Raw genomic sequence first — 24,186 nt, 5'->3', positions numbered from 1 at the left:
GCTAGCAAACTAAAGTTAGATGTAATTACACTTCTGTCTTTTTTACATGTAGGTTGCAGGTGGAACTTGCATAAGATTGTATAGAAAAGGTACAGAAATGCCCTTGCTTGGGGTCCCAGTTGGCAAGGCAAGTTATACATAAAACAATGAAAATACTGTTTGGAGGTGGGAGGTAGTATCACCAGTTACATAAATCTGAGAACATACTTGAAAACTCTCACTATTAATAAACTTCAACATGATAGCTATATAGGTGAGTCAAAATTTAATTAATACTGATGTTTTACTAAAACAGTCCGAACTTTCCAATGTTTTGAATTTTGCAAATGAAAATGACATTAAATAACATTTAGTAGCAGTGATGATCTGCATGTTTACATAAATGCATAAACAGGCCCTAGTGTTGCCATGCTAATACTCACAGTCTTGACATTGCAACATACAGTGCTACTTAGGGTAAATAGTAGTTCCCAGACAAACAGCAAGGAAATAGCAAGAAGGTAGAGGCGTGCTTCTTAGATTTATACTATCCATTCATATGAAGTATAAAAAACAACATTAGCTGCATTAGTAGTAAGGGTGACAACTTTGGCAAGCCTTCACCTCAGAAAAAAATGCCTACTAAATGCTGATGTGGAGGGGAACCAAAATTGCTTTCTTTTCAGCATTTAAGGTGGCAGGGATGGGGAACTTCTGGTCCTCTGGGCATTGCTGGACTACAATTCCCATCATCCCTAATGATTGGCCATGCTGGTTGCAATTGATGGGTGTTGGAATCCAACAATGTATGAGGGAGCAGCCACAGATTCCTCATCACAATAATAGAGTAAAAAGTGCAGCCACATATTGGATTTGACTGCTTCTGCTACACAGGTGTCCGTCCAGTATCTTTCAAGTACTGGAGTCCTGCAAAAATACCAGATATACCGCTGGTCCACATGGCACAGGATAGAGAGGAGACAGTGAGCAACTGAGAAAAGGTTCTAGCACTAAGGTGCTCACCTTCCCATTCTTCATGCTTCAGCCCAGTTCTCCACTCTCCCACTGGGTGTGCATTTATCCTTCATTCCAACTGATGCCTGCATAGGGAAATTCACAGGACAGGGGTAAATATGTTGCCATTTACTAAATCATGCAACAGAGGAGTTGAAAACAGCTCTGCCTCCAGTGCTGCTTGATTCCTGGTTCTGTTCTTGCACAGACATAAATACCAGGGGTGGTGGTTTGGTCAGCAGTTGGAGAAGAATCCCTCGTATTTACCAATGTGCTCCCTGTAGGGCTTCCCAGTGTACGGTGGGGTAGTATCTGCATTTGTGGGTTGTGGCAACAGGGACCTCCTTTATGCAAAACAGTATACTTAGCTATGTCATCTCTTGAATAAAACTGCTTTGATTTTTCTGATTACCATTGAATGAATGATAGCTGTTTTGCTATCATGGCTTTACACTGGCGGGAGTGGCAGGATTTTGTCTTGAGTTAGGATAAGATCTGGACAAAGGGGGTCACTCTTCCGATCCTGCCCTCAGATTGTAATAATTACACTGGCTGAAACACAGTCACTCTGCCATTGCAACCTGTAGCTACTACCAGGTAAGCATGTACAAGATTGCAGTCTCAGTTGCCTGTGCCAGAGCAAATCCCATTGAAATCAATGGGGCTAACTTTGGGGCAGCCAGATAATGCATAGAATTTCTCTCTTAGTTGCAACTCTGTCCTCTGCTAATTTGAGTATAGGAGTGCAGACAGTGTAAAATATTACCAGTCACTAAAGAAGATTCCCTTTTCTTGTACTATAGCAAGATAAAATCATGCCTTATTTTTTAATGAATGCAAGAGTGACAATTAGATACAAATCGTATACAAAACATCATAAAGCAATTCAAACCTAAAAAGCCTCCCCCCCCCCACTGCTGTAAATCCCTGAATGCTAATTTAATGGAGGTAGATTACTTGAATCTCAAACACAGGAATTACTTTCTTTAATTTCTGCCAGCATATGTCTTCTCTACCTGCAAAACTGTCTTGCAGAACTTCTCTTTTGGGTAGAATACATTTCCGAAATAATGAAAAATTTTAATCACTTTATAGTTTAATCTCACAGGCATTGCTGTTTAGCTTGCATGGAGCTGTGCTGGCAGAACAAGGAACGTGCTGCAGTGCAACTAACCAGGAGATTGAATTGCAGATGTTCCAGGGTTTAAGGGATTTGGGAGGCAAAAGATCATGTGGCACATAGTGGGTAAGGCTGAATGGTGGAGCATAGTAAGGGAGAAACTGAGAATGGAGAGAGGCATAGCAGAGTGAAAGGAGAGAAGTGAAACATATAATTAGCCACCAGCCACTGCCAGTAAATTCATTAAGTGCCAATACATGATGAATTCATTATGAGAGGCAAAATTTAGTATCCTAAAATGTACATATGGGCACTACTGATTTGAAAACGTCCATCGAGTGTTTGTTTGGTAGTTGGCTGAACCTAGTATGAAATATATTGAGACCTTTCAGGAGAACAATTAAGTAGGCCAGTTTTTCAGGCAAATCTGAAGGCAGTTAATGTGAGAGCAAAGTAATAATCTCAGAACTGCAACACCCAAAAGGACATGAAACAGTTGTTGATATGTGGTGAGCGGGGTGGGGCGGGGGGAAGAGGAGGCAAAGAGAAAGGATGACTACCTGAATCTTAACAGCCTCATATGTAGGCTTGCTCCCTAAGGTGATATTATGCTTCCGAGGTTGGAGATAGACTTTTACCAGCAGTTAGATGAGGGCTGTGATGAAGGTACCAAGGGATCCTTCTGTGCCAGGAGAGGCTGTTGAATAGCTTTGCAGTTGTTGTCTGCATTGGTTGCTGAAAGGAGGAAGAAAGGCTAATGCAGGTGGAATAGAGGCAGATTGCATATGTTCCTTCAGTAATAATATATGAATCGACTTTTAAGTTATCTAGATGAAACATCCAATATCGCATTATGGATGGCTTGAGGTAGCACCCTCTATATAGCCTCTACTTTCGGCAAATTGCAGACCTGATCTTTTCCTTACTTGCATTAAGACATCATTAATGTCCCTTTGATACATAGAACGTACAGTTCCTCTTGTTGCCACAGATACACATGCCGCTACGTTGTCCATTAATCTTTCATCAAAGCTGTTAGCTGTAAACAAGGCAAATGGGAGACTGAGGTGGGTTTACTCTAAATCCATCCAGAAATTAATACATGGGAGTATGGCATCAAAATAATGCAAACTTGTCGGCAATGATTCATCTTGCTCTCAAATCTGTCCTAAGATATTTGAAAGGCTTTTCACTACAAAGTTCGCAAAGCTCAACCTCATTTTCTTCCTCTGTCTAAATGCAAATAACTTGTGAATGGGCTGGATATGTCGAAACATAGAGATAAAGAATAAAGAGAGAGACCTGAATAGAGTATAAAATGATCCCTGGATATGAGCATTCAAAACAGGATAATGACAGAATCCTATAATCGCAACCCACAAGCTGGAATATGGTTTTCATACTATAATTCTTAATTTTTCCATTTTATTTCCTATTTCCCCCTTTTCATTGGTTATTTGCTTGCTTTTAAGCCATGAATATTTTTATTCAAGTACAGACATGAATTTATGGATTTTTTAATCAGTTTATGCAAGCAGTAATTCTGTAGAAAAAGTATTAAAAAGCTCTGGCCATTTCATTGTATGGAATAAAAGCAAACTATAATGTTGATTGTCTAAGTCTTGTTTATTAGAGCAGTGGCCATGGTGACTCAGACAAGTTGTCTTTGATCCCCTGGGGTGAACTGCAATTGCAAGGTGGGGGCAGAGAATGGAGGCAAGGAATTACTTACCGGCCAATTTCAAATTAAGAGGACAAAACCTGTAGATTTTTAAAGACAAGTTGATCTGTCCTTGTGTGCCTGCTGGGTTTACTTTTTGCAGGAGGTTGTAGTTCTGACTGGGGTGGGGGAGGGGGAGGTGCTGGCCTTGCCAGCCATTAACAGGACTCCAAAGCTTTCAAATGTTGTGCTGTGCCCACCCACCCCAGCCCAACAAGGAGCAGATGCCAGCCCTCAGCCTTTTTGGTCACAGACCTTCCCAGAGCAGGGCTCCATATTAAGGACTCCGCACAACAAAGAGGGGAGGGGAAGTGTGAGCCCCCAACCAATCACAACAGCAATAGCAAGCACAGGAGACAGAGTCAGCTCAAGGTTTGCCCAGCACGTACATATGCACAAGAACTTCCAAAAATACTAGGATATGATGCAAGTGGTGACACCAACAGAAGAGGAGGGTTTTATCACATGGTGGTGGATGCTCCCTGGGTAGTGGTTAGACTGGTCTTTTTATGCCCTGGGACAGAAGCAAGAGGTGAGCTGGGGCAGGGGGCTCTCTGGCTGCCCAACGCCAGCTGCAAACTCCAACAGTGACTGAAACCAGAGCAGACACCAGTGTTCTTTTTCCAGAGAAGCCACAGGAGTCTAGCTTCCAGCCTGTGTACAGAGTAGGGGCCAGAGAGATGCTTTTCAATTGTACTTTGAAATCAAGGGAGACTAGGGGAGATGGAGCCAACTGGCTGCTCAGGGCTAGCATCTTGTCTCATAGATTCCACTCGTACCAATGTACCTCACCCATTTGATCACATTGTGGTCACTGTTGTTCAGCTTTGGCTCAAAGACTTTCAGCAAGTGTACCTTCAGCAAGGTAGATTCTCGAAAATCCCATACTCTCAAAGATACTGCCCTTGTGGCACAAAACAGGTCGAATCCATCACACACATTTTGTTTAATTGCCTATTTTATGCAGGAATATATGGTAAGTATTTGACCCCCTTACTGAAGAGGAGATTTATCTCACAGACTCTTCCAGAGTGTCTTATCTGCTGAACGATTGTAGCACTGATATTGTGGAGAATGTGGCAAGATATTTGAGTGACGCTATGAAATTACGTCACCGTAGGTCCTAAGAGCCATCTTTGTACCTCATGATGTCCTGATAGTTTTATCCTAAAGTATCTCCTACTATGTTTCGTTAACTGTGTTGTGTTCTGATCCATACATATCCATGCACTTTTTATGTCAATAAAGGAGACTGATTGCATGATTTCTCATCCCAGCAAACCCATAGTCTTATCAGCATTTAATCCTCATTATATCACACTCTGTAGAGCAGCCAGGAATCTCTGTCTTGTTCAATGCGAGTTGATTTCCATATTTGTAAAGAGGGACTGTTGGTTTTAATTAGTGTTGTTCTGAACCCTGTTCACCAGTAACTGGAAAGTTTTATTTCAGTGCAAAAGATGTTTCTATTTGCCTGGCTCTTTCTCGTGGCACTTTTCTTTAAAAATTCAGTGAATGCAGGGTTGAGCTTACCTTATCATTGCATGGGGATTAAACATTAAAATAAAGATTAAACATTCATCCAGTGCTCTTGAACCTTCTGGGCTGCATGCATATCTTGATCTGGAAGAAAAAAACCCATAGGAGAATTTACTTCACTATGCCTTATTCTGAGATTTAACTGAGGCACAGGAAGTTAAGGAGGCTAGCTTCCAAGCATCTCAGATTGACACAGTCACTGATTTTATTTTTAAATCTACACTTTTTTAAAAAAACGTAAAAAGACTTCATGTAAAAAACAACAGTTGTTGGGTTCATAATAGGTAGCTCTCCCACCTCCCTGTGCTTACATGGAAGCTCAGCTGAAGGCATCATGGGATTTCCAGGAAAAATGGACACCCAGGAAGGCTGGAGAGATTATTTTTGGAACAAAAGAAAGGGCGTTCAAAGGTAGCCCACGGCCACCTTAGCAGCCAGTAATCACAACAAAACCCCATGAGACTGTACCTCCCCACCCATGAGAATTTCACAAAAATCTTATTCCTATTTCAAAATTTTTGGTTACAATTTTTCTCATCAAAAATAGATGGGAAATGGGGGGGGGGGAATAGGAGAGATTTTTGGCACAGCACTTGTTTTAACACTTCATTACAGCTATTCCCAGGTTTTAGCATAATGTGTGTTCTGGCGTGGATTTGTTGTGTAGCCTGGATGCTATACAAACCTCCTGCCACACCGAAAGGTATACATGAATTGGCTCTGTGTCTTCCTGGTAAATGCATGTGCTCACTTCTACTGATAGTAAGACTGGGACAAACCGCTGCCTGACCAGTGGAGAGCTGTTGCCAGTCAGAGCAGAGAGAGCCCTGTTCTAGTTGGATCAGTGGTCTGGCTCAGTAGAATTTGCTCCACCATTAAAAAAAATAATGTATTATTATTATCACATCTTATCTGAACTGTATGACCCTCAAATCAAGTTACGGTGCGTTTATGTAAGAACTCAAATGTTAGCATTGTATACATTCATATTTGCTAAATTATCCATTGCAGAACTCTGGTTATAGCACAGACATTATGTTATACATTACTAGAAATAGGAAGGCCTGGGGGAAAACCCACAGAAAAATATGGGGAGGCGGGAGGGGTCCTCTCACCCATTTTTTCCATTTCCCCCCAATTTTTAAAGAAATAAATAAAGGGGGAAATGGAGCAAAACTGGGTCCCACCTGTTTTCCCCCTCAAGCCTTCACATCTCTAGACCAAACAGGAGAAAATGATACTGTCTTTAAAGCTGTAGTTTTCCCTTATCCCATCAGTCAATCAAATTTAATAAATCAGGACCAGACCTTCACATTATACACGCAGCTCACAAAATAGCAAGACAAGGAGGCAGCAAGCATGCCAGCAAGCAACTTTTTATCATGCAAACATGGGGCACCTGCTGATAAACAGCTCTTCACCCCATTATTGTGGTCATTGCATTTCTGTCCCTCTGGGCAGCGGACAGAAGGTTGATCTGCTTTGGCAGGTCTTGTCACCAGAATGAGTGAGGAACTGGGTCAGAGCCATCATCTCTTCTCTCCATTAGTGTTCCCGAAGTTAAGCCATCTGTGGACCATGCATTAGGTGATGAGATGCTTGCATTCAGCCTAGTGCTCTGCATTAGGATCAAAGAGGACCATTATTAATGCTAATAGCCTTGAAAGGTATCCAAACCAACCTAGGAATAACAAAATGACCAGGTCTGCCATGGGAGTTAGGAGGTCATTTGATCCACTCTTTCCCAAACCTGGGTCTCCAGCTGTTTTCAAAGCACATTATCCCTCGCTAGCAGGACCAGTGGTCAGGGGTGAAGGGAACTGTAATTCAAAAACAGCTGGAGGCCCAAGTTTGGGAAATCCTGATCTAGTCCAACCCCAGTTCAATGCAAAATGTACAAAAGCAGGATGCAACTACAGCACCCTTAACAGATGGCCACTGGACCACTGGTGGTTTGAATACCTCCAGCAATGGAGTGCCCACCACCTTCTGAGAGGTAATATGTTCCTCTGTTGAACAATCCAATGCATTCCATTATCCTAGTATTCCAGTCCCCACAATTGAATACTCTACTGCTCTTTTGTTGTTGTTTGAGGGTTCCCCCCCTCTTTTTTTTTTTTTACTAAGACTGCGAAAATGAGGGAGAGGTGTATGTCAAGCATGTAGGAGCTTGGTGCATTGTGTCAGCTTGTGCGTTGTGTCGTAAGATTTGCCCAAGTGGGCTTACCTGATTAACTAGATGATTGACTGTAGGAAAAACTTTCAAAACCCCTCGGGCAATATTTGCTCTTTTCCAATGCCTGCAAATATGGCTGCCTAGGATTGCAGCCTAAAGCAATAGTCATATTTTTTTTAAAGTCAGTGAAAATGCAGAACTGAACTTGAACAGCCGGGGGGGGGGCAATGTGGGGTGGCAAAATCGCACTGTCCAATTTGAAAATTACAGCATATGCTCCTTGGTGTAGCTGGAACAGCAGTAATACAAGTCAAAATGTGTCCTTCCCTGACCTTTTGCCTTATTTTTTATCTGTTCAGATGTTGCCAGAGCAATTGAACTGCTGGAGAAACTACAAGAAGCTGGAGAAGTACCAGGACACAAGCTGCAGTCACTTAAAAAAGTACTGCAGAGTGAGTTTTGTACAGCTATCAGAGAGGTATGGTAATGAATCGCTGGCCGTATTTATTAATGGGGAGACTCACAATGTGCACGAGCCACTGCACATTATGCTGTATTATGCAAATAAGTGAAAATCGTTCTATGAAGTTTCCATAAGAGTCAGCGGCATGTGTCCAGAGACTTACTGCCTCCATAAAAAAAATGAATGTTTGTAATAACTCAGGAACCTCGTGAGGTCCAATCATCTGTGTCGAACAAGAGAGATCGGGGTCTTAAGGCACACAGCAGATTCTTAATAAATATGTTCCATTGGTGTAGTAATTTCTATCGCACATAACATAAGGAGAACTTTGTGAGGTCAGCTAATTTATAAATCTGCTATCTGATTAAAGAAATATTTGTTTGATTTATGGGCACAATGCCATGCATGGCTACCAGGAAATTATGTACACTACGTTCAGTGGCACTCTCTCACAGGTAGGAGTTTTGATTAATCATTTTAAACCTGCATATTTTTTCCCCTGTGAACAAACAATAATTTTTAAAGGAAAAGTCCAGTTTTATAAATAGATTAACGGTAATCACCATCTTAGAAGAGGCAAGTGCCTTCTTTAGTTTTGTTTAAGTACTTACTTTTCAAATAATAATTTCTATTTTTTTAAAAAATCTTCTGACTAATTATTCAGTAGCATCCTTCCATGGACAAATTTTAAATGGGCTAATAAACTTTCAACTTACTTAACTGATTAATTGCAGCCCTGTAGATTTACCACTTTGTGATCTGTGGCAGGAAGGAAGGCACTGTGGACATCTTCAGAACATTGCTGTTACTCATTAGAAAACCATTTATGCTTTCCCTTCTTAATTCCACTAACATGTTCATGTCAGTTTTATAGGTGTTTGGAAGGAAGAGAGAAATTGATCTGCTTCATTATTTTTAATTACAATAAAGCCTAGAGCCACCTAAACATTAGATGGTCGGCTAAAATAGCCTTAAAGTTGCTGTCCCAGGAGTGTGTTGTCAAACACTCTTTGGAAATAGCAATTTGTACCTGAAAATTAGCAAGTGCCTCCATTTTCTTCCTTGGTCTCTATGGACTGCCTGCCACTATTCTGATTTATTTATTATCTAAGCAATAGCAGCAGCAGCAGCAACAACACTAGGGTTCCTAGGCAAAAACAGTACACAGAATGAAACACTGTTTTTAAATGAAGAAATATTTTGATGGCTAACAGAAACAGCACACACAGTGTACAGTAGTTTAATGTGCAATGTTTTTAAATTATTTTAAAGAGAATGTTGCTCTTTTGCAAAAGATTGGTGCTGTCTTTGATTTGCAGTAGCTATCATGATGAAGGCCTTTAATTTGACCAACTAAAAGCTTCTAACTGATGACAGGCTGTATTGCAGCTTTGTCTTTATGTGGTATAGATTTGCCTTTCTGTAATACTACTAGGAATGTCGATTACATTTATATTCATCTGTGAAGAGTGTTTTGAACAGCAGCCAACATGCAGTCTTTTGTAACAGGTGCAAAATTCAGGAAAGCAGAAAATTACTTAGACTGTGATTCACTATCGGTTGAATGAACTAAAAGCTATCTAGCTGGACTTTGACAAGACAGTGAATAGCCCACAAAAGCTCTTATGGGCTATTGTTTAGTGACAGCTGACCTCCACACCCCCATTAATAGCAAGAAAATTAAGTTCAGTTTCACAGTGTAATCCTACATATGTCTACTCAGAAGTAAGTGTAATTGAGTTCAATTATGTTTCCTTCTAGGTAATTAGGTATAAGGCAGCAGCCTAAAGAGCATATAATTATATGTTTAACCAGTTATTGCTGAATTCTGAAGAAATAGATTGATATTTATGCCAAGTACCTAACATGATCCCTCTGACTAGTCTTGTATGTCTTAAAAAGAAACTACTGTACCAGAAACAGAAAAAATGAGCTCACAATGAGGAAACAGATGAACCTCTTAAGTGATTGCATAGCTGCGCTAAAGTATGCTCAGGTTATCAACCCTTGATTAGTTAAGACTGCTGAGTGACTGTTACACCATGAGAAGATCTTGATTTTTCGAAACTCCTTCACTCCTACCACAAGAAAATGGCAAGGGGTTTGAAAGAAGTCTGTGCACACATTACCGTTTACTCTGGCTCCAGTGCACTTCTGCCACTGGCTTTTGAATCTGTGTACATGTGATGCTACCCACAATGCAGAGTTCTTCTGTAATTTATGGAGAAAAACTGTTCCTAGGTGCATTTTCTCTTAAAACAGCTTAAATCCTAAAGGAAATTTTAGGGCACATCTACTTTGGAGTTAAGCTGATGTATGTACATTTGAGGTAGCCATTGCACATGCATGGATGACAGCTTAAGAAATAGGAACTGGAGGTGAGAGGAGAGTATTGCAGGGGCAGGAAGACCCAACAGATAATGCACACTGGGTGCTGACATCCCCAGTCCCTCTCTGATGTGTACAACAACCTGCAAATACTACTTGAAATGGGGGTGGGGGTGCATAATGACCTTGCTGCATTTTAAACTGCGAAGGTGTACATAGCCTAAGGCTGGGAAGAAACCACATGTTGAATGAAAGGATGCTTTCACTTTCTTTAAATGTCTACGCTTACTAAGGCCTTGCAATAATCTCAGCCATGGTGGAGGAATATTTAGAAGGTATCATCCCAAAATGTACATTACTTGCTCTACAGATATCTGTCCCCACAAATCAGTGTATTAAGAACACTGATTTTGTTATACAGTCAATATGTCTCATAAAATAGGCTTTGATTCATTTACAAGGGATGAAATTAAACAACCTATCCTGACCAGGGGTTGGCAACCTGTGCAGCCCACGGGGGTTATTTAAACAGCTCATGAGCTGCCTCTGAACCAAGCCGCCTGCTCGGTTGGTCCCCATGTGCTGCGCTAAACCAGCACAGCACGGAGCAGGGACTCCCTCGGTGCTGGAAATCATGTCTGCGCAGACATGATCCGGCCCATGGAGCGATTTCCACGGGAGTGAACCGGCCCAGGTGAGGTAAACCTTGCTGACCCCTGCTCTACACACTGACAGCTAACAGCTTCGTCGTGCTATGTCTTGAAATTTGTCCATCAGTGAACTATCACTATTTCAGTTTCCATTGTAAAAAAAATAATTCCTTCCAGTAGCACCTTAGAGACCAACTAAGTTTGTTATTGGTATGAGCTTTTGTGTGCATGCACTCTTCTTCAGATACACTGCAACAGAAGTCACCAGACCCTTATATATAGTGAGAGGGTGGGGAGGGGTATTGCTCAGAAGGGTGGTGGGAATGGGTGATAGGTGTGGTCAACCTGTTTCCATTAGTAAGAAATAAAGATTTAGGCTGCAATCCTATGGTCCCTGGGAGGGTGTTTGGAGCACCATATATTCATTGTGTCTCCCTTCCTGAGACATGCTTCCAGAGAAGGAGGTTTGACCTTCTATGACTCCTCCATGAAGCTGTGAAAAGATCTGTAGCCGGTGCCTGTCCAACATCACAGAGGGCAAAAAGGTGGGGGGGCATTAGGAAAAGTGATGGATGCTTCCATTCCCCTAACACCCCCCCCCTCAAACGAGGGATAAACCCGTTTTTTACACCAACCTATTTCCTTCTCATTGATTGCAACCAGAGGTTCAAAGAGGAAGATGGGGATGTTTGCAAAGCAGCTTTCATGCAGCCCTGCACTGCTTTTTGAACCTCTGGTTCAAAGCAGCCACATGTATGTCATGAAACCAAGTTAAGCCTCAGGCTTGCACACTCCCATCTGGCCAAGAGAAGGAGTTTGCCAGTGTTTACTTTCACTTTCCCGCTAATCTCAGTTTGGTGTGTGTGAACCAGAGATTATAGTCTATAATTAACTGCATATCAAACACTGGTCATTTTCAAAAGCAAGCCGACTTCAAAACACGGTTGATAGATTATAAACCCTGATTCATACCCAATGACAAGCCAATCAATGTAAAGTGTTGCTGAATACTCACAAAGTCCTCAGCTAAGTGGGAGGACAGGGGACTGAGGAAGGAGCATGCAGGTCTGAAGCTTTTCTCAGACTCATTCCACATCATGTATGTAGACCTAAAACGTGGTTTAGGTGAATGTGGCTTATATTTTGCATCTGGAGTTCAGAAGGGATCTGCTCCTCACCAGGGTTTAGGGAGAAGACATGTAACCTATTGCAAAAGATAAATTGGGAAAGCCTCAGCAATAACAGATGTCACTCAAGCATGAAATGTTGTTTTTCTTTTCTTTTCTTTTGTGTTAATAATATAAATCTTGCTCAGCTAGGCTCGCTAATTTTGTCTAGAAATCTGATTAGATCCTGTGCCTGCTAAGCCCAAAAATATATCTGGTCTTGTATCACCAATGCATTTTAAGGGTCAGAGGTATATGTCATGCTTAATGTCTTGCATGCAACAACATCTTTTTTTTATTGAATTAGCTTACAGCTGTGGGAAACTGATTGTTACTGGGATTGCAACTTGGAGGGAGGGCAGATTTATTCCTTGCCTCCCCAAATCTCCCTCCACATGACTTTGTAAAAAAACAGGTTCCATCTGCACTATTGGGTACTTTCTCCTCCCGTGGTTTCACAAGATACACTTTGACCCAGCAGACTTAAAAGAAAGAGGCTGAACTTGCTCAGTGGTGGCTGGGAAGTTACCCTTCCTCCCAGGCTGAAAATTAAACTGCATCTCTTAGAGATCTTCATGCTTGGGCATTGGGAGCATGGAAGATGCCTTACTCCAAGTCAGATTATTGGGGCCATCTAGTTCAGCATTGCCTTCACTAGTAGCAGCTGCAGGATTTTGTTTGCGGGTCTCTCCCAGCCCTATCAGCAGATGTATGTGGGTTGAACCTGAGATGTTCTGCATGCAAAGTAAATGCTCTACCACTGAGCTGTATCTCTTTCCCAAGGAAGGGGAAGTGGAGAGGAGACAGCCGACATAAACTGGGGGTGTTGCAGACTGGCCGTGTCTTCACATCAGCTGGGCAACCATCACAATTGTGACCTGTCTTCCAAAGCAATAGAGAATACCCTTCTCTTGATAGAACCTGAATATTTGTAGGAGACTTGACTGGAAACAGGGATGGGGGTGGCGATAGAAAAATCTATGCTGTCCCCTTTGTGCATCATGGTTTTTGGCAGCTAGAATGCATGGTGTAAAAAGCCACACAAGCGGGTATTTCTGCATACATTTAGTATAATGATAACATTTGCTATAGCTCAAGTAGGGCACTAAATGTAATTTTTGCCAAATGACAAACTTAAGTATTTTCTTTCACAACCAGTGGCTCCCTGGCATTGCTGCCACAAAGCCCTGAATAGTATGAATCAGAACTTTTAGGTATGATTGCCTTTTTCATGCGTCAGTTTGCTGTCATTAATTACAAGAGTCGGCTAGGCAACCCAAGATTTACTGAAGAAGAGGCTTTGTTAAGCCTATTTACGGCTGCTACATCCTGATGACTTCACTACAGGAGTTCTAAAAGGACTGCTAGTGATACACAGTTTTGTGCTGCTTTCAGTGATGCTACAAATGTTAATACCTCAGAATCCAGAGTCACATGAAAGGACTGATGTGTAATCAGAGGTCCCCTACTGACTCTAAGATAAAAATCAGTTGCAGAGGAAGAAAATATTGGACCACCAGCAATGTACATACTTTCAGCTATGCCCGATTGCTTAGATGACCCTTAGGAGGGGATGAGACAACTAACAGTTGGGGGGTAGGAATGAATACAGAAAGCTTGACTAGCAAATGGTAAGATATTGATGTGCTTCTCTTGTCAGTCCCTTAAATTCTAAAGAACAATCCACATTTGAAGATGCTGATTCAGTTCAGTTATTGCCACAATTATTTATAGTTATGTAAGGCATGTTTGTTATGTAAGATTTGTTTATGGACCTTGCCTACCTGTTCCCTTTGCTTGCAGGTTGTTGCAAATTTCTGCTTTGCCATGCAGTACTATAGTTAGTTCTACAAAATCCTAGACTTAAAGCACATAGTGCTATTCATCTTCATCCACTGTTGAGCAAAATTGCAGCTGACGGTGGAGATGGTCTGCAGTGCACTGTCATCCTACGTATTTATATTCCCGCTGTTAGCAAAGTCCACTGGGAGACATCTCTTGAGAGAAAAAAAGCCTATTAAAAGTGATTGAGTGTTGCACAGAAGATGAGCACTGGACATAGGCTGCAATCCTGTATATGCTTACCTGAAAACCAGCCTCACTGAACTCAATATGACTGACTTCTGAGTAGATATGCATAGGATTGCATTGGTAGGCCATGTTCACATGTTGCAATAAGCCATAAACCATGGCTTGCTGTGAGAAAGTATGCTGCCAGGTTGCTCCTGCTTCCAGAGGCAGATTTAGGGCAGCGTGACCAGTTCTGGTCCACTGGGCACTGAGCCCAAGGGGCACCACAGGGTGTCCCAACTATGATGTTGAGCAGAACAGAAGGTGAGGGGTGCTGAATTTTGGGCTCACACAGAGCACCACTGAAATTTGAAAGCCCCAAAGTCCATCCCTGCTGCTTCACTCCTCCCATAGCACAAGCAGGAGCAACAACCCATAAACCTTGACATGCCATGTTGTCCAAAGACCACATAACACTGGTCTTGAAAGACCTACATTGGCTCCCAGTACGTTTCCAAGCACAATTCAAAGTGTTGGTGCTGACCTTTAAAGCCCTAAATGGCCTCGGCCCAGTATACCTGAAGGAGCGTCTCCACCCCCATCGTTCTGGCCGGACCCTGAGGTCCACCACCAAGGGCCTTCTGGCAGTTCCCTCACTGCGAGAAGTGAAGTTACAGGGAACCAGGCAGAGGGCCTTCTCGGTGGTGGCACCTGCCCTGTGGGATGCCCTCCCATCAGATGTCAAAGATATAAACAACTATCTAACATTTAGAAGTCTTCTGAGGGCAGCCCTGTTTAGGGAAGTTTTTAATGACTGATGTTTTAATGTATTTTTAATATTTTGTTGGAAGCCTCCCAGAGTGGCTGGGGAAACCCCCCAGAATGGCGGGGTATAAATAATAATTTATCCAAACCAGGATCTTTGTTCTTCCCTAAAGAAACCATAATCAGAATCAGACGTTTGTTCTTGGGCTGCTGAGGAATTTCTTAGTGAAATGCTCCATTGCATCTCATTCAGCACCCTGTTCCTCCCTCCCTCCACAGCTCACAGTGAAGTCAGAAGGCAAAGTACAGATCTGGTGTGGAAGCACACTGAGATGGATGCAAGTAGGCAGATGTGCAAAGCAGAAATCCATATCAGTATCTTAAATCCTTGTATTTGGAAGCACTTCATCCCTCCTTTGTTCAGATGCGATGCTTTTTCAGGATATTTAATTCCAAATATAAGGTTTGAAATTAACTATAATTAATATTCATCCCCCCCATATGGTAAAATAAGTCTAATTTTCTCTTCTTCACACTCTCAAAGAAACATTTCATTAGGTGACCTTTATATTTTTTCCATATACTCTTGTGGTATGTTTTGTAATTAAAAATGTCATAGCTCCACAGAGAGCTAAATGAGATTTAGTTCATTGCAGGTTTGGGATTGTTAATGAATCATCATCCCCACTGCATGAGGCAAAGTGACACATAGTTTTCTTGCATGGCATCCAATTGTTCTGACAGCTGGCGTAATGGTGCAGATGTTTGTCTCCAAGGGAGGCCTGCTAACACTGTCCTGACAGAAGCACATGACTTTTTTTCCCAGATTAATAAAAGAGTATCATACCAAAGCTCTAACAGCTTTGGTAACAGACCAATTTTATTTTTATTCAAATCACATAAAGCTACTGCATACTCAGTCAGACAATGCAGGCCAGTATTGTCTGTGCTGAATGGTAGCTCTCCAGAGTCTCAGGAGGTATTTTCCATAAGATACTGTCAAATCCTTTCTTAATCAGGCAATAATCAGGGGTCTTCTGCATGAAAGGCAGGGACATTGCTAGGCCTTTAAAAGACTTGCGGCGCAGACCCAGAACACAAATTTGCACATTTTTATTTCTGTGTGTAATTGCAAATGTAAGTTGACTTTCAGAAAAGAAGCTGCTCTGAAAACAATGTAAAAATATGTGTTTCTTTTCAAGTTTAAAAAGGGGGGACAAAGGACAAGAGACGTTGAGACTGTTGTAAAAGACCCATAGCTCCCTGATGTGGAGCATGTGCTACATTGAAAGCACTCAATTTAACATCCATGGCTTCCTCGAAAGAATCATGGGAACTGTAGTTTATTAAGAGTGCTGACCGAAGATCTACAGCTCCCAGCAGTCTTATCAGTTTACAGTTTCCAGGATTCTCCATGACTCTTAAAGTGGTATTAAGTGTTTTAAATGTATGGTGTGGGTGCAATGACCTTCACAGTTAGTTTATTACAGAAATTCATATGGAAATGCTTACATAGAAAGTAGAAAATAACAAGAATGCAGGTGAAGCAAATCAGAATAATCATAAAACACAAAACTAAAAAGGCAGTAAGTGTCAGATAAAACCAGGGTCAGCCCAAGACAGCTGAGGTGGAGCCCCAAATGCCTCCCCTCCCCACCAAGGAAGAAGGGGTGAGCGAAGATCTACATCAGGAATAAGGGCGGAAGAATGATCAACATTGGGATCTGCTGCCCTGGTGAATCCTGCCACCCTGGGTAAGACAGCAGGGGTAAAGTTGACTTTAAAGGGCCTAGGGAAATAATAATAAAAGATGTTTACCTGCTGCCAAATGAATAAGGCAAGTGTCAAGAGGACCTCTCTTGAAAAAGCATTCCTAACTGGAGCACCATCACTAGGAAATCCCTCTCCCAGCAGTTACCCACCTTGCCTCCAACAGCAGAGGTACCCAAAGAAGTATATCCATCTTCCTGTATGGATATGCCCATATATTTAACCATCAGCCCACAATGTAAATAGCAAAGTAAAAGCTGCATTAGGTAATAGGCAGTTTCTTTATGCATTGGTGGAGATTATGTCAATTATACTGAGTCAAACCATTGGTGCGTCTATCACAGTACAGTTAGCATCAGCTGTCAGCAGTACTATAATGTTTCAGACAGAGGCCTGATCTCCTGAGTCCCTTTTAGCTGGGGTTGCCGTTATCTTCTGTATTCAAAACATGTTCCAAAACTGAGCACTGGTGCCTCCTTGATTAGCAGAACTTGGGACCTTATTTTTGTTTTTCCTTACGCCTCTTCTCTGTGCTTGTTTTTGCTATTCTCACAAGAGATTTGAATTTCCATTTTATAAAAAGGGTTTGTTGCCACTATGCTTTTTCCTGTCCTGTCAAAGCAGTATTTTTAGTAACTGCAGTAGCGAAGAATCATTTGGCCTGTTAGAATCCTCCTTGTGGGTATCATGTCAATGTTTTCTGTAGATCAGTAAGCCTGTGGCCCTCCAGACTGGCCCCATGACAGTTGGCTCTTGTTCTTTGCAAATGAACTTCATTTTGTCTTTGAAATAATTTTATTTTGCACATTATAATTTATGATAATTGTAGTGGTTAATTAGTTTGCTAAAGCTTCTATAATTAATCAGCTTAATTTTTGATGTGCTTGACAGCCACAATACATATGCATTTCCTTACCTCAGTGCATTCTCGCCTGGCATATCTAGGAGTCAGGTGGTTCTGTTTTCTGCATTCAGCATATAGCGCATGTTGAAAATTGATGTGAGTGCAGTGGGTGTTTTTCATAACCTGGGCAATAATGGTTCAGAAACATGTAGTAGATTTAGGGGGTGATACTATTATCCCTGAGAGAGCATCTTGGGGGCCATAGGATACATTGGATCTGCCTTTCCAATGCTGAAGAGGGAGAGCCAAGATTGGATCCCGATTCTCCACCAACATGGGAACACCTGATATCCCAGCACAAGCTATGTCAGAGCCACGACATCAGTAGGGCCAGAAAGGGGGCATGATGGAACTGTGCAAGGGAAGGACCAGAAAACATTGGAGCCAAATAATCCAAAGTCGCCACAGTCCTCTGACATACCCTCAAGACAAGGAAGATTTAAATCAGCTCAGGAGTTGGTCTAAATCTCTCCCATGATGAAAAGGGAAATGTTAAAAATGGATACATTTAAAGGAAGGAGGATTTCAAGTGTTCTTTTTTCCCCCTCCTTACCTCACATCTACCCTGCTGTTCATCCATCTTTGGTTTTTGCCCTCGGTAGGATTGGAGCTTTAGTGATCCTTGCTTGCTGCCAGAGCCCTTTTATATAGGACTACAGCAACTCTCTACCAGAAGATATAGTACACCAGGGGTCAGCAACCTAAGGCCCATGAGCTGGAAGCAACCCATGGAGGTCATTTGACCGGCCCACAAGCCACCCTCGAACTGAGCTGCCCACTCACGCACTACGCTAAATTAGCACGGCACGGGGACTCACTTCCGCGGTGCTAGAAATCACGGGCGCGCATGTGCAATCCGGTCCACAGAGGGATCACCGCAGGACTGATCCAGCCCAGGCAAGATAAACCTTGCTGGCCCCTGCAGTACACAGGTGATGGCTGCTTGCTCTATCAGCAGCTATCAGCCATGATAACAAAACTGAATCCCTGAATTCAGAGGCGGTGAATAAAGATGTTAGTACAGACAGTGGGTTATGTCTGTTGCCTTAATGTCCTTCACATAAACTTCCCACAGGCATCCAACTGGCCATGAGTGAAACAGAATTCTGCATTAGATGGATCACTGATCAGATTGAGCAAAGGCAATCTTACACTTTTAAACTGATGCTGTATTAATAGATCAATACATAAGCAATATACTAATTATGAGGCTCCAAAGACTGATCATTTCCATGTTCCCGTTAGCTGCGAGTGGCAGTATGATTAAAAAAAAGCACAAGTGTGTTATTGGCAATATAGTCTTGGCTACCCCCAGTTCAAAATTATTGGGATATTTTTGCCAGTTTCTAATAATAGTAATAAACAGCCTGCTAATTGTCAATCATTAATTTGACCCAGATCTCAAAAGCATTGAGCTACACATGCAGTTAATAAGAACACATGTGTTATTAGTGAAATGGGTTAATTGATTAGAATCAAAACAAGTGTTTCAAATGGAGGCCAGAAGCAAATAGGCAGCCAGTACAACTGGTATAGAATTGATTCAAATGCCTGTCCCCCTGACAAGCATCATAACAGCTGCATTCTGTATCAGCTGAAGTTTCTGTACTGTCTTTAAAAGCAGCCCCATATAGAGAATATTATTCATTACAGTAAACTTCTGAACATTCCTTGCCTCAACTGCTTTCAACCATAGACCTAACTGAAAGACTCACCCAGTCTGTCTAACTTCTGTCAATAAGCCAGATTTTTACTGTTTGACCTTTCCAATGTATGTTGAAATAAATTATTGTGGTGGGGGGCAAGGCATTCAAGAGTAAATTAAAACATCTGTTTTCAGACCTGCAAGTTGTCAAAATTTAAGAAGTTCTGGTTACTTTAGATTCCCCCACCCTTCTCTGTTCATCTGCCATCAACATTCTATAAACACTCTAGATATGGTCAGGAAGCTTTGAGGGTTTTTTAACCTTCTGCATGCCTAGGGAGTCCTTGAAATATGAAGAAACCACTTCTGTATTTTTGGATGACTCAGTTTCATTTCAAAACTAATAGGCACTCAACCGCCTGAGTTCAAAATTAGAAGGGATGGTGCTTTTATAAAAATGCAAACATTATTAATACACTATGTTGGTCAACCCTGCCTGGACCAAGTCTTTTCTGTACTATAGCTCATTAAATCATTGCTGAAATTCTGCAGAACTGAAGGCAGCTTAAATAATGAGGAGGACTGTGGCCCTTGTTTTTTATTTGCCATCTCCTTCTTTAAAACAGCATTTCTTTCTTGCAATTATATGCTGCCCTCGTTTGAAGGAGCTGAATGCAGCATAAATGCTACCCTCCCCATTTTCTGCTCTTAGCAACCCCATGAAGTGGTTTGGGCTGAAAGCTTGTGAAAGGGCCCTTTGCAAATTTCATGGCTGTTGTAGGATTTGAACCAAAGTCACCCTGGTCAAAATAATCATACTGCTCATTCATTAAATCATACTAAAGTGCATTTTAGAGGGCTATCAAGGATCCATGTGCATCACCAAAAATTATGCTCAGAGGGCTGGGACCAAGTAAGCCATACCATTAGCAGACCTATGGATATCAATTGATATGACTAACTTATCCATTGGTTTCAATGGGTATACTCTATGTGGACTTAGCTGTGCAACTCGAAATCAGTTTCCTTTTAAGTGGTAGCATTATTATTATTATTGTTAATTTCCAGTTCGACAAACCACACTATCTTGCAGCATCCATTCCTCCTCCTTGTAATAAGAAAAGATAAATTAGATGTATCTTTTGTGGTCTTACAATTATTCCTCACTTCTGGCTTGCAGTTGTGAACTAATTGCAGCATCCAGCTGTGCCCCATGAGCCTTCAAAAAACAAAATATGTCCACATAACTATGTTTTGTGCTGTTGGTCCTGGAAAATTGCTCTTGTGTTACACTGTAGCAGATAGAACAAGGTGTCAAAGGCGCTATCATCCCCCCCCCCCAAATCCTTTTTCAAAGCTCAAAAACCACATACTCCTGAGTACAGTACTGACTGCTATTGTCCCAGTATAAAAAAAAACAACACTGCTGGATCCCAGAGCAGAAACAGAAAGATATGTCCCTCCACACTAGTACTGCAAACATAGTACCCACTTTGTGTTTATTGCTATTGAGCAGCACAGCATAATATCAAGCAGACTCTGAAATTAATTGATGGCCTCTTACATTATTTAAACATTGACATTTTTCACTTGGAATGAGTATTCAAGTGAAAGCAATTATAACTTGATTATTTATCACACCAATAAGTCATGGTACATTAAATTAGACCTGAGATGATTAAGGATGTCTTGATGATTTAGTATTTGATTAGAGCCACAGGACTACAATTTCAAATTTAATAAATATGCCAGTAGGTATCTTCAGTGCACTAAGCATTCTTGCTACAACTTGTTTGAGTGCAGTTCTGCTGTATAAGGATGTAGAAGTTCACAGAAATTCAGAGAGTCTGATCCTGTGCTCTGTTGGGTATAGAACAGGGACCATGCTTAGGGAGTCCAGTAATGTCATTAGTGATGTGCCAACTTCATGCCTAGATTATGTAGTAAACATTTTTTTAAAAGAAAATTACTCCTCTTTGTGGTTGTGCCAGGACCAAAAGTGGGGGGAAAGTCCGCACATGGAGTTTGCCTTTTTCACAGCCTCTGCACACTGTCGACATCTTCATCTATATCTTCATCAAAAGTACCGAAGTTTGAATTGACAACTTAGTCCAAAGTATCTTAATGGCAATGTTGCCTTAACTGAAAGTTTCACTGGTCAGTTCTGCAGCAGAAAAGAACACTCTCACCAAAACTTTGAAAAACTCCCCAAGAAAGTCAACAACACAACCTATTTTTTGATTGGTGTTAAATAATTAAACCACACTAAAAGGGCCTATCTTCTTAGTAGTTCTCTGTCAAAAAAAGAAATCAAGAGAAGTGGTGTTTTGTTCTTTGCTCTTGTTGGTGTCTTACTTCCGGAGTTCACATTGCTAACAAGTTCAGCTTCTTGGCAAAAAGACAGCCAAAACTTGTGTGTGTGTCTGTTTGTATTAATGTCATGGACTGGCTGGGTACAGAGGAGTGGTGGGAGACAGCAGCTGGGCAACCCCTAAGGGAAGAAGACTTAGAGCCAGGGGATGGGTGGTGGGACGAGTGGTCAGAGGGAGCAGACTGGGTGTAGAAGGTATTGGAAGCTGAAGAAGTAACAGGGTTTGGTGAGCAGGAAGAGGCTGTGGTAGAGAGCAGTGCAGAATCAGAGGTAGAAACAGAGAATGAAGAGGATGGGGGGCAAGAAGCAGAAGATGAGTCAGGCTGGTGAAGAAGCCAGGGGGGTCTCCCACTCATGCTGCAACCAGTTCCCCTCACCCTAGTCTCCCAGGACCCAGTATGAAGAGAGGCATGACAACGGAATATCAGATTGCTTGGGAAGGACACAGGGGAGGAGGAGACATAGGGAACTGTGGGAAGTTGGGGACCTTCAGCCCCCACAAATGTCTCATAGGGGCAAGATCTACCAGGACAAGTTGCTGTGCTCACTAGGCATGGCCTCCTGAGTCAAGCTTGTTTCCTTGAAAAAAGAATTCACTGACGCCGTGTGATTTATTGCTGACCTGCTCCTGGCACATGCTCCTAACAGTTAAATGTAAAAGTGGTTTGTTTGTTTTTTAATTAAAGAGGGCTCTACACTTCATAAGGCAGATGTCTTTGCTTTGTGCAACACTCATGTTTTTTTACAAGAAATATATAAAGTGTGAAGGATGAAATGCACCCATTTACATGATTATGGGGACCCAGGCCCACTCAAGTGTTCCGTGTATGGCAATCCAAGGAAGTGTTACCTATTCTCTGTGTATCAAATATAGATGTTTGAGTGCTTGGAATATGGCAATATGCTTCCAATAGCCTTGAGGGGAGACATACGGATTATTAAATCAATAGTACAAAAAGGCTGTTGGAGGTAGCATTGTCCTATGACATGAGAAATACAAAAAACAAACTGGCCAGGCAAACAAGCACCAAGTTGTATTCAGAGCTTTTGACTTGCGGAGAAACACTCGATGATTCGTTTTGCTTCTGTTTGTTTTTTCCGCTTCAGGTATATCAATATATGCATGAAACCATAAACGTTAATGGCTGCCCCGAATTCCGCGCAAGGGCAACAGCAAAGGTAGGGTGCTTGCAGCTTTAAAGTATACACTCCTAAGATGCCCCAGTAATTGACTGTGCGCGTGTATGTTTCAGGTATTCGTGTGTAGACTGTAAGAAAATTTAGACATCAGTGGCAGCCCAGAGTCTAGAACCAGTGCTACTTTCCAGGTAACAACTATAATGGCAAATTCAACCTTTGTGCTGCTGCTTCTGTAGCTTAAGAAAAGAGAATGCTTTCCAGAATAAAGAGGCTTGCAGTGTGGGGAGCGGGGAGCCAGGTTCAGGTCAAATCTACTATTTCATTGCATAGAACAATGTACTGGCCATTCGCGCTTCTTTAGCTAAGTTCTCCTGTAACATTTTTTTCTTCTTCATCGTATGGCACAGGCCTGCCTTTAGGACAGTAAAGGTTCTCACTGTCAGAGATGCTGAACACATATTTCCTCAACAGAAAGCAGCAGCAGCAGCAGCTGTGTGTTTTTCATGATTTCTGAAAAACAGGGCCTTATGACGAAATTTCAGGACGCATCCTTACAAATCTTTGTATGTGCCCAGCATCAAGAGAAATAATGGCTGCGTTCAGTTGCAACACTAAACCATTGGTTTTAGCATTACAAAAAGCTTCGCTTTCCCCAGGGTTCCTACTTCTCCCATCTGATGCGACTCCAAGGAGATTGGAAGTTTTTTCTTCCATCTTTGATTTACCAAAGTTTGGCATGCCATCTAAAACGTGAAATGGGGTTCAGATAAGCTAGTTAAGTTAATAAACTATGGTTTGAAGTTAGCTGGTTTCCACCAACCATAGTTAAGATTAACCACAGTTTGTGTGGCTTCAGATTACACAATAACCTGAGGTTAATCGAAGCAGAAGTAAAAGCTTCTGTTCAGGAATTCTGTGTAGGAGGGGAGGGGCATGTGCAAGCCCAGTGGGAGGCTAGAATCATCCTTGCAAGGCTAAACTGTGGTTTAGCATTTTATCCAATCCATCCCATTGCTTTTGTAACTAAATCTGAAATGTACTTTTGTGTTCACATTGCGCAGAGAATAAATGTTTGCAATAAAATACACATTTCCTCGTGGAATAGATTCTGCCTTATAACACTGATAAAACTTGAATGAATTTTCTCTGCATGAGTGAGGCAGGGGAAAGAAAACTAAGAAAACTGTAGAACTTTTACAAAGCATATGCACACAAACCTAAGAACACCGTTCTTTGCAAATCAAAGCAATTAATGCTAATGTTCTTTCCACACTTCCGGTGAAAGAATCCTGTTGATTTGAAATGGAGAAAACCCAAAGTTTGATGTAGGGGAAACATTATTTTAAATGTATTATTAAAACCATTAAAATAATGTGTTTTAGATTATTAGAGAGTAAAAAAACACACCATTCTGAGCCATGCAGTA

At 41.6% G+C, this 24,186-nt stretch overlaps 1 protein-coding gene across 2 annotated transcripts in view; it reads left to right on the top strand.

The window, feature by feature from the left end:
- The window catches only part of LIN7A (lin-7 homolog A, crumbs cell polarity complex component), a 36,438-nt gene that overhangs the window by 2,964 nt on the left and 9,288 nt on the right, over window positions 1-24,186 (top strand). The window contains exons 2-3 of one of the 2 annotated variants that reach the window (XM_083573375.1): window positions 7,908-8,026; window positions 22,728-22,799. In XM_083573375.1, the coding sequence (XP_083429501.1) occupies window positions 7,908-8,026; window positions 22,728-22,799 (191 nt within the window). The remainder of the gene's footprint in view (window positions 1-7,907; window positions 8,027-22,727; window positions 22,800-24,186) is intronic. The other variant, XM_083573376.1, reaches the window with a different exon arrangement.

This window comes from Podarcis filfolensis (genome assembly GCF_964270895.1).
Source record: "Podarcis filfolensis genome assembly, chromosome: 10".
NCBI classification, from domain to species: Eukaryota; Metazoa; Chordata; class Lepidosauria; order Squamata; family Lacertidae; genus Podarcis; species Podarcis filfolensis.
The sequence above is the reverse complement of the archived record's forward strand: the minus strand, read 5'-3'. Positions and strand labels throughout refer to the sequence as shown.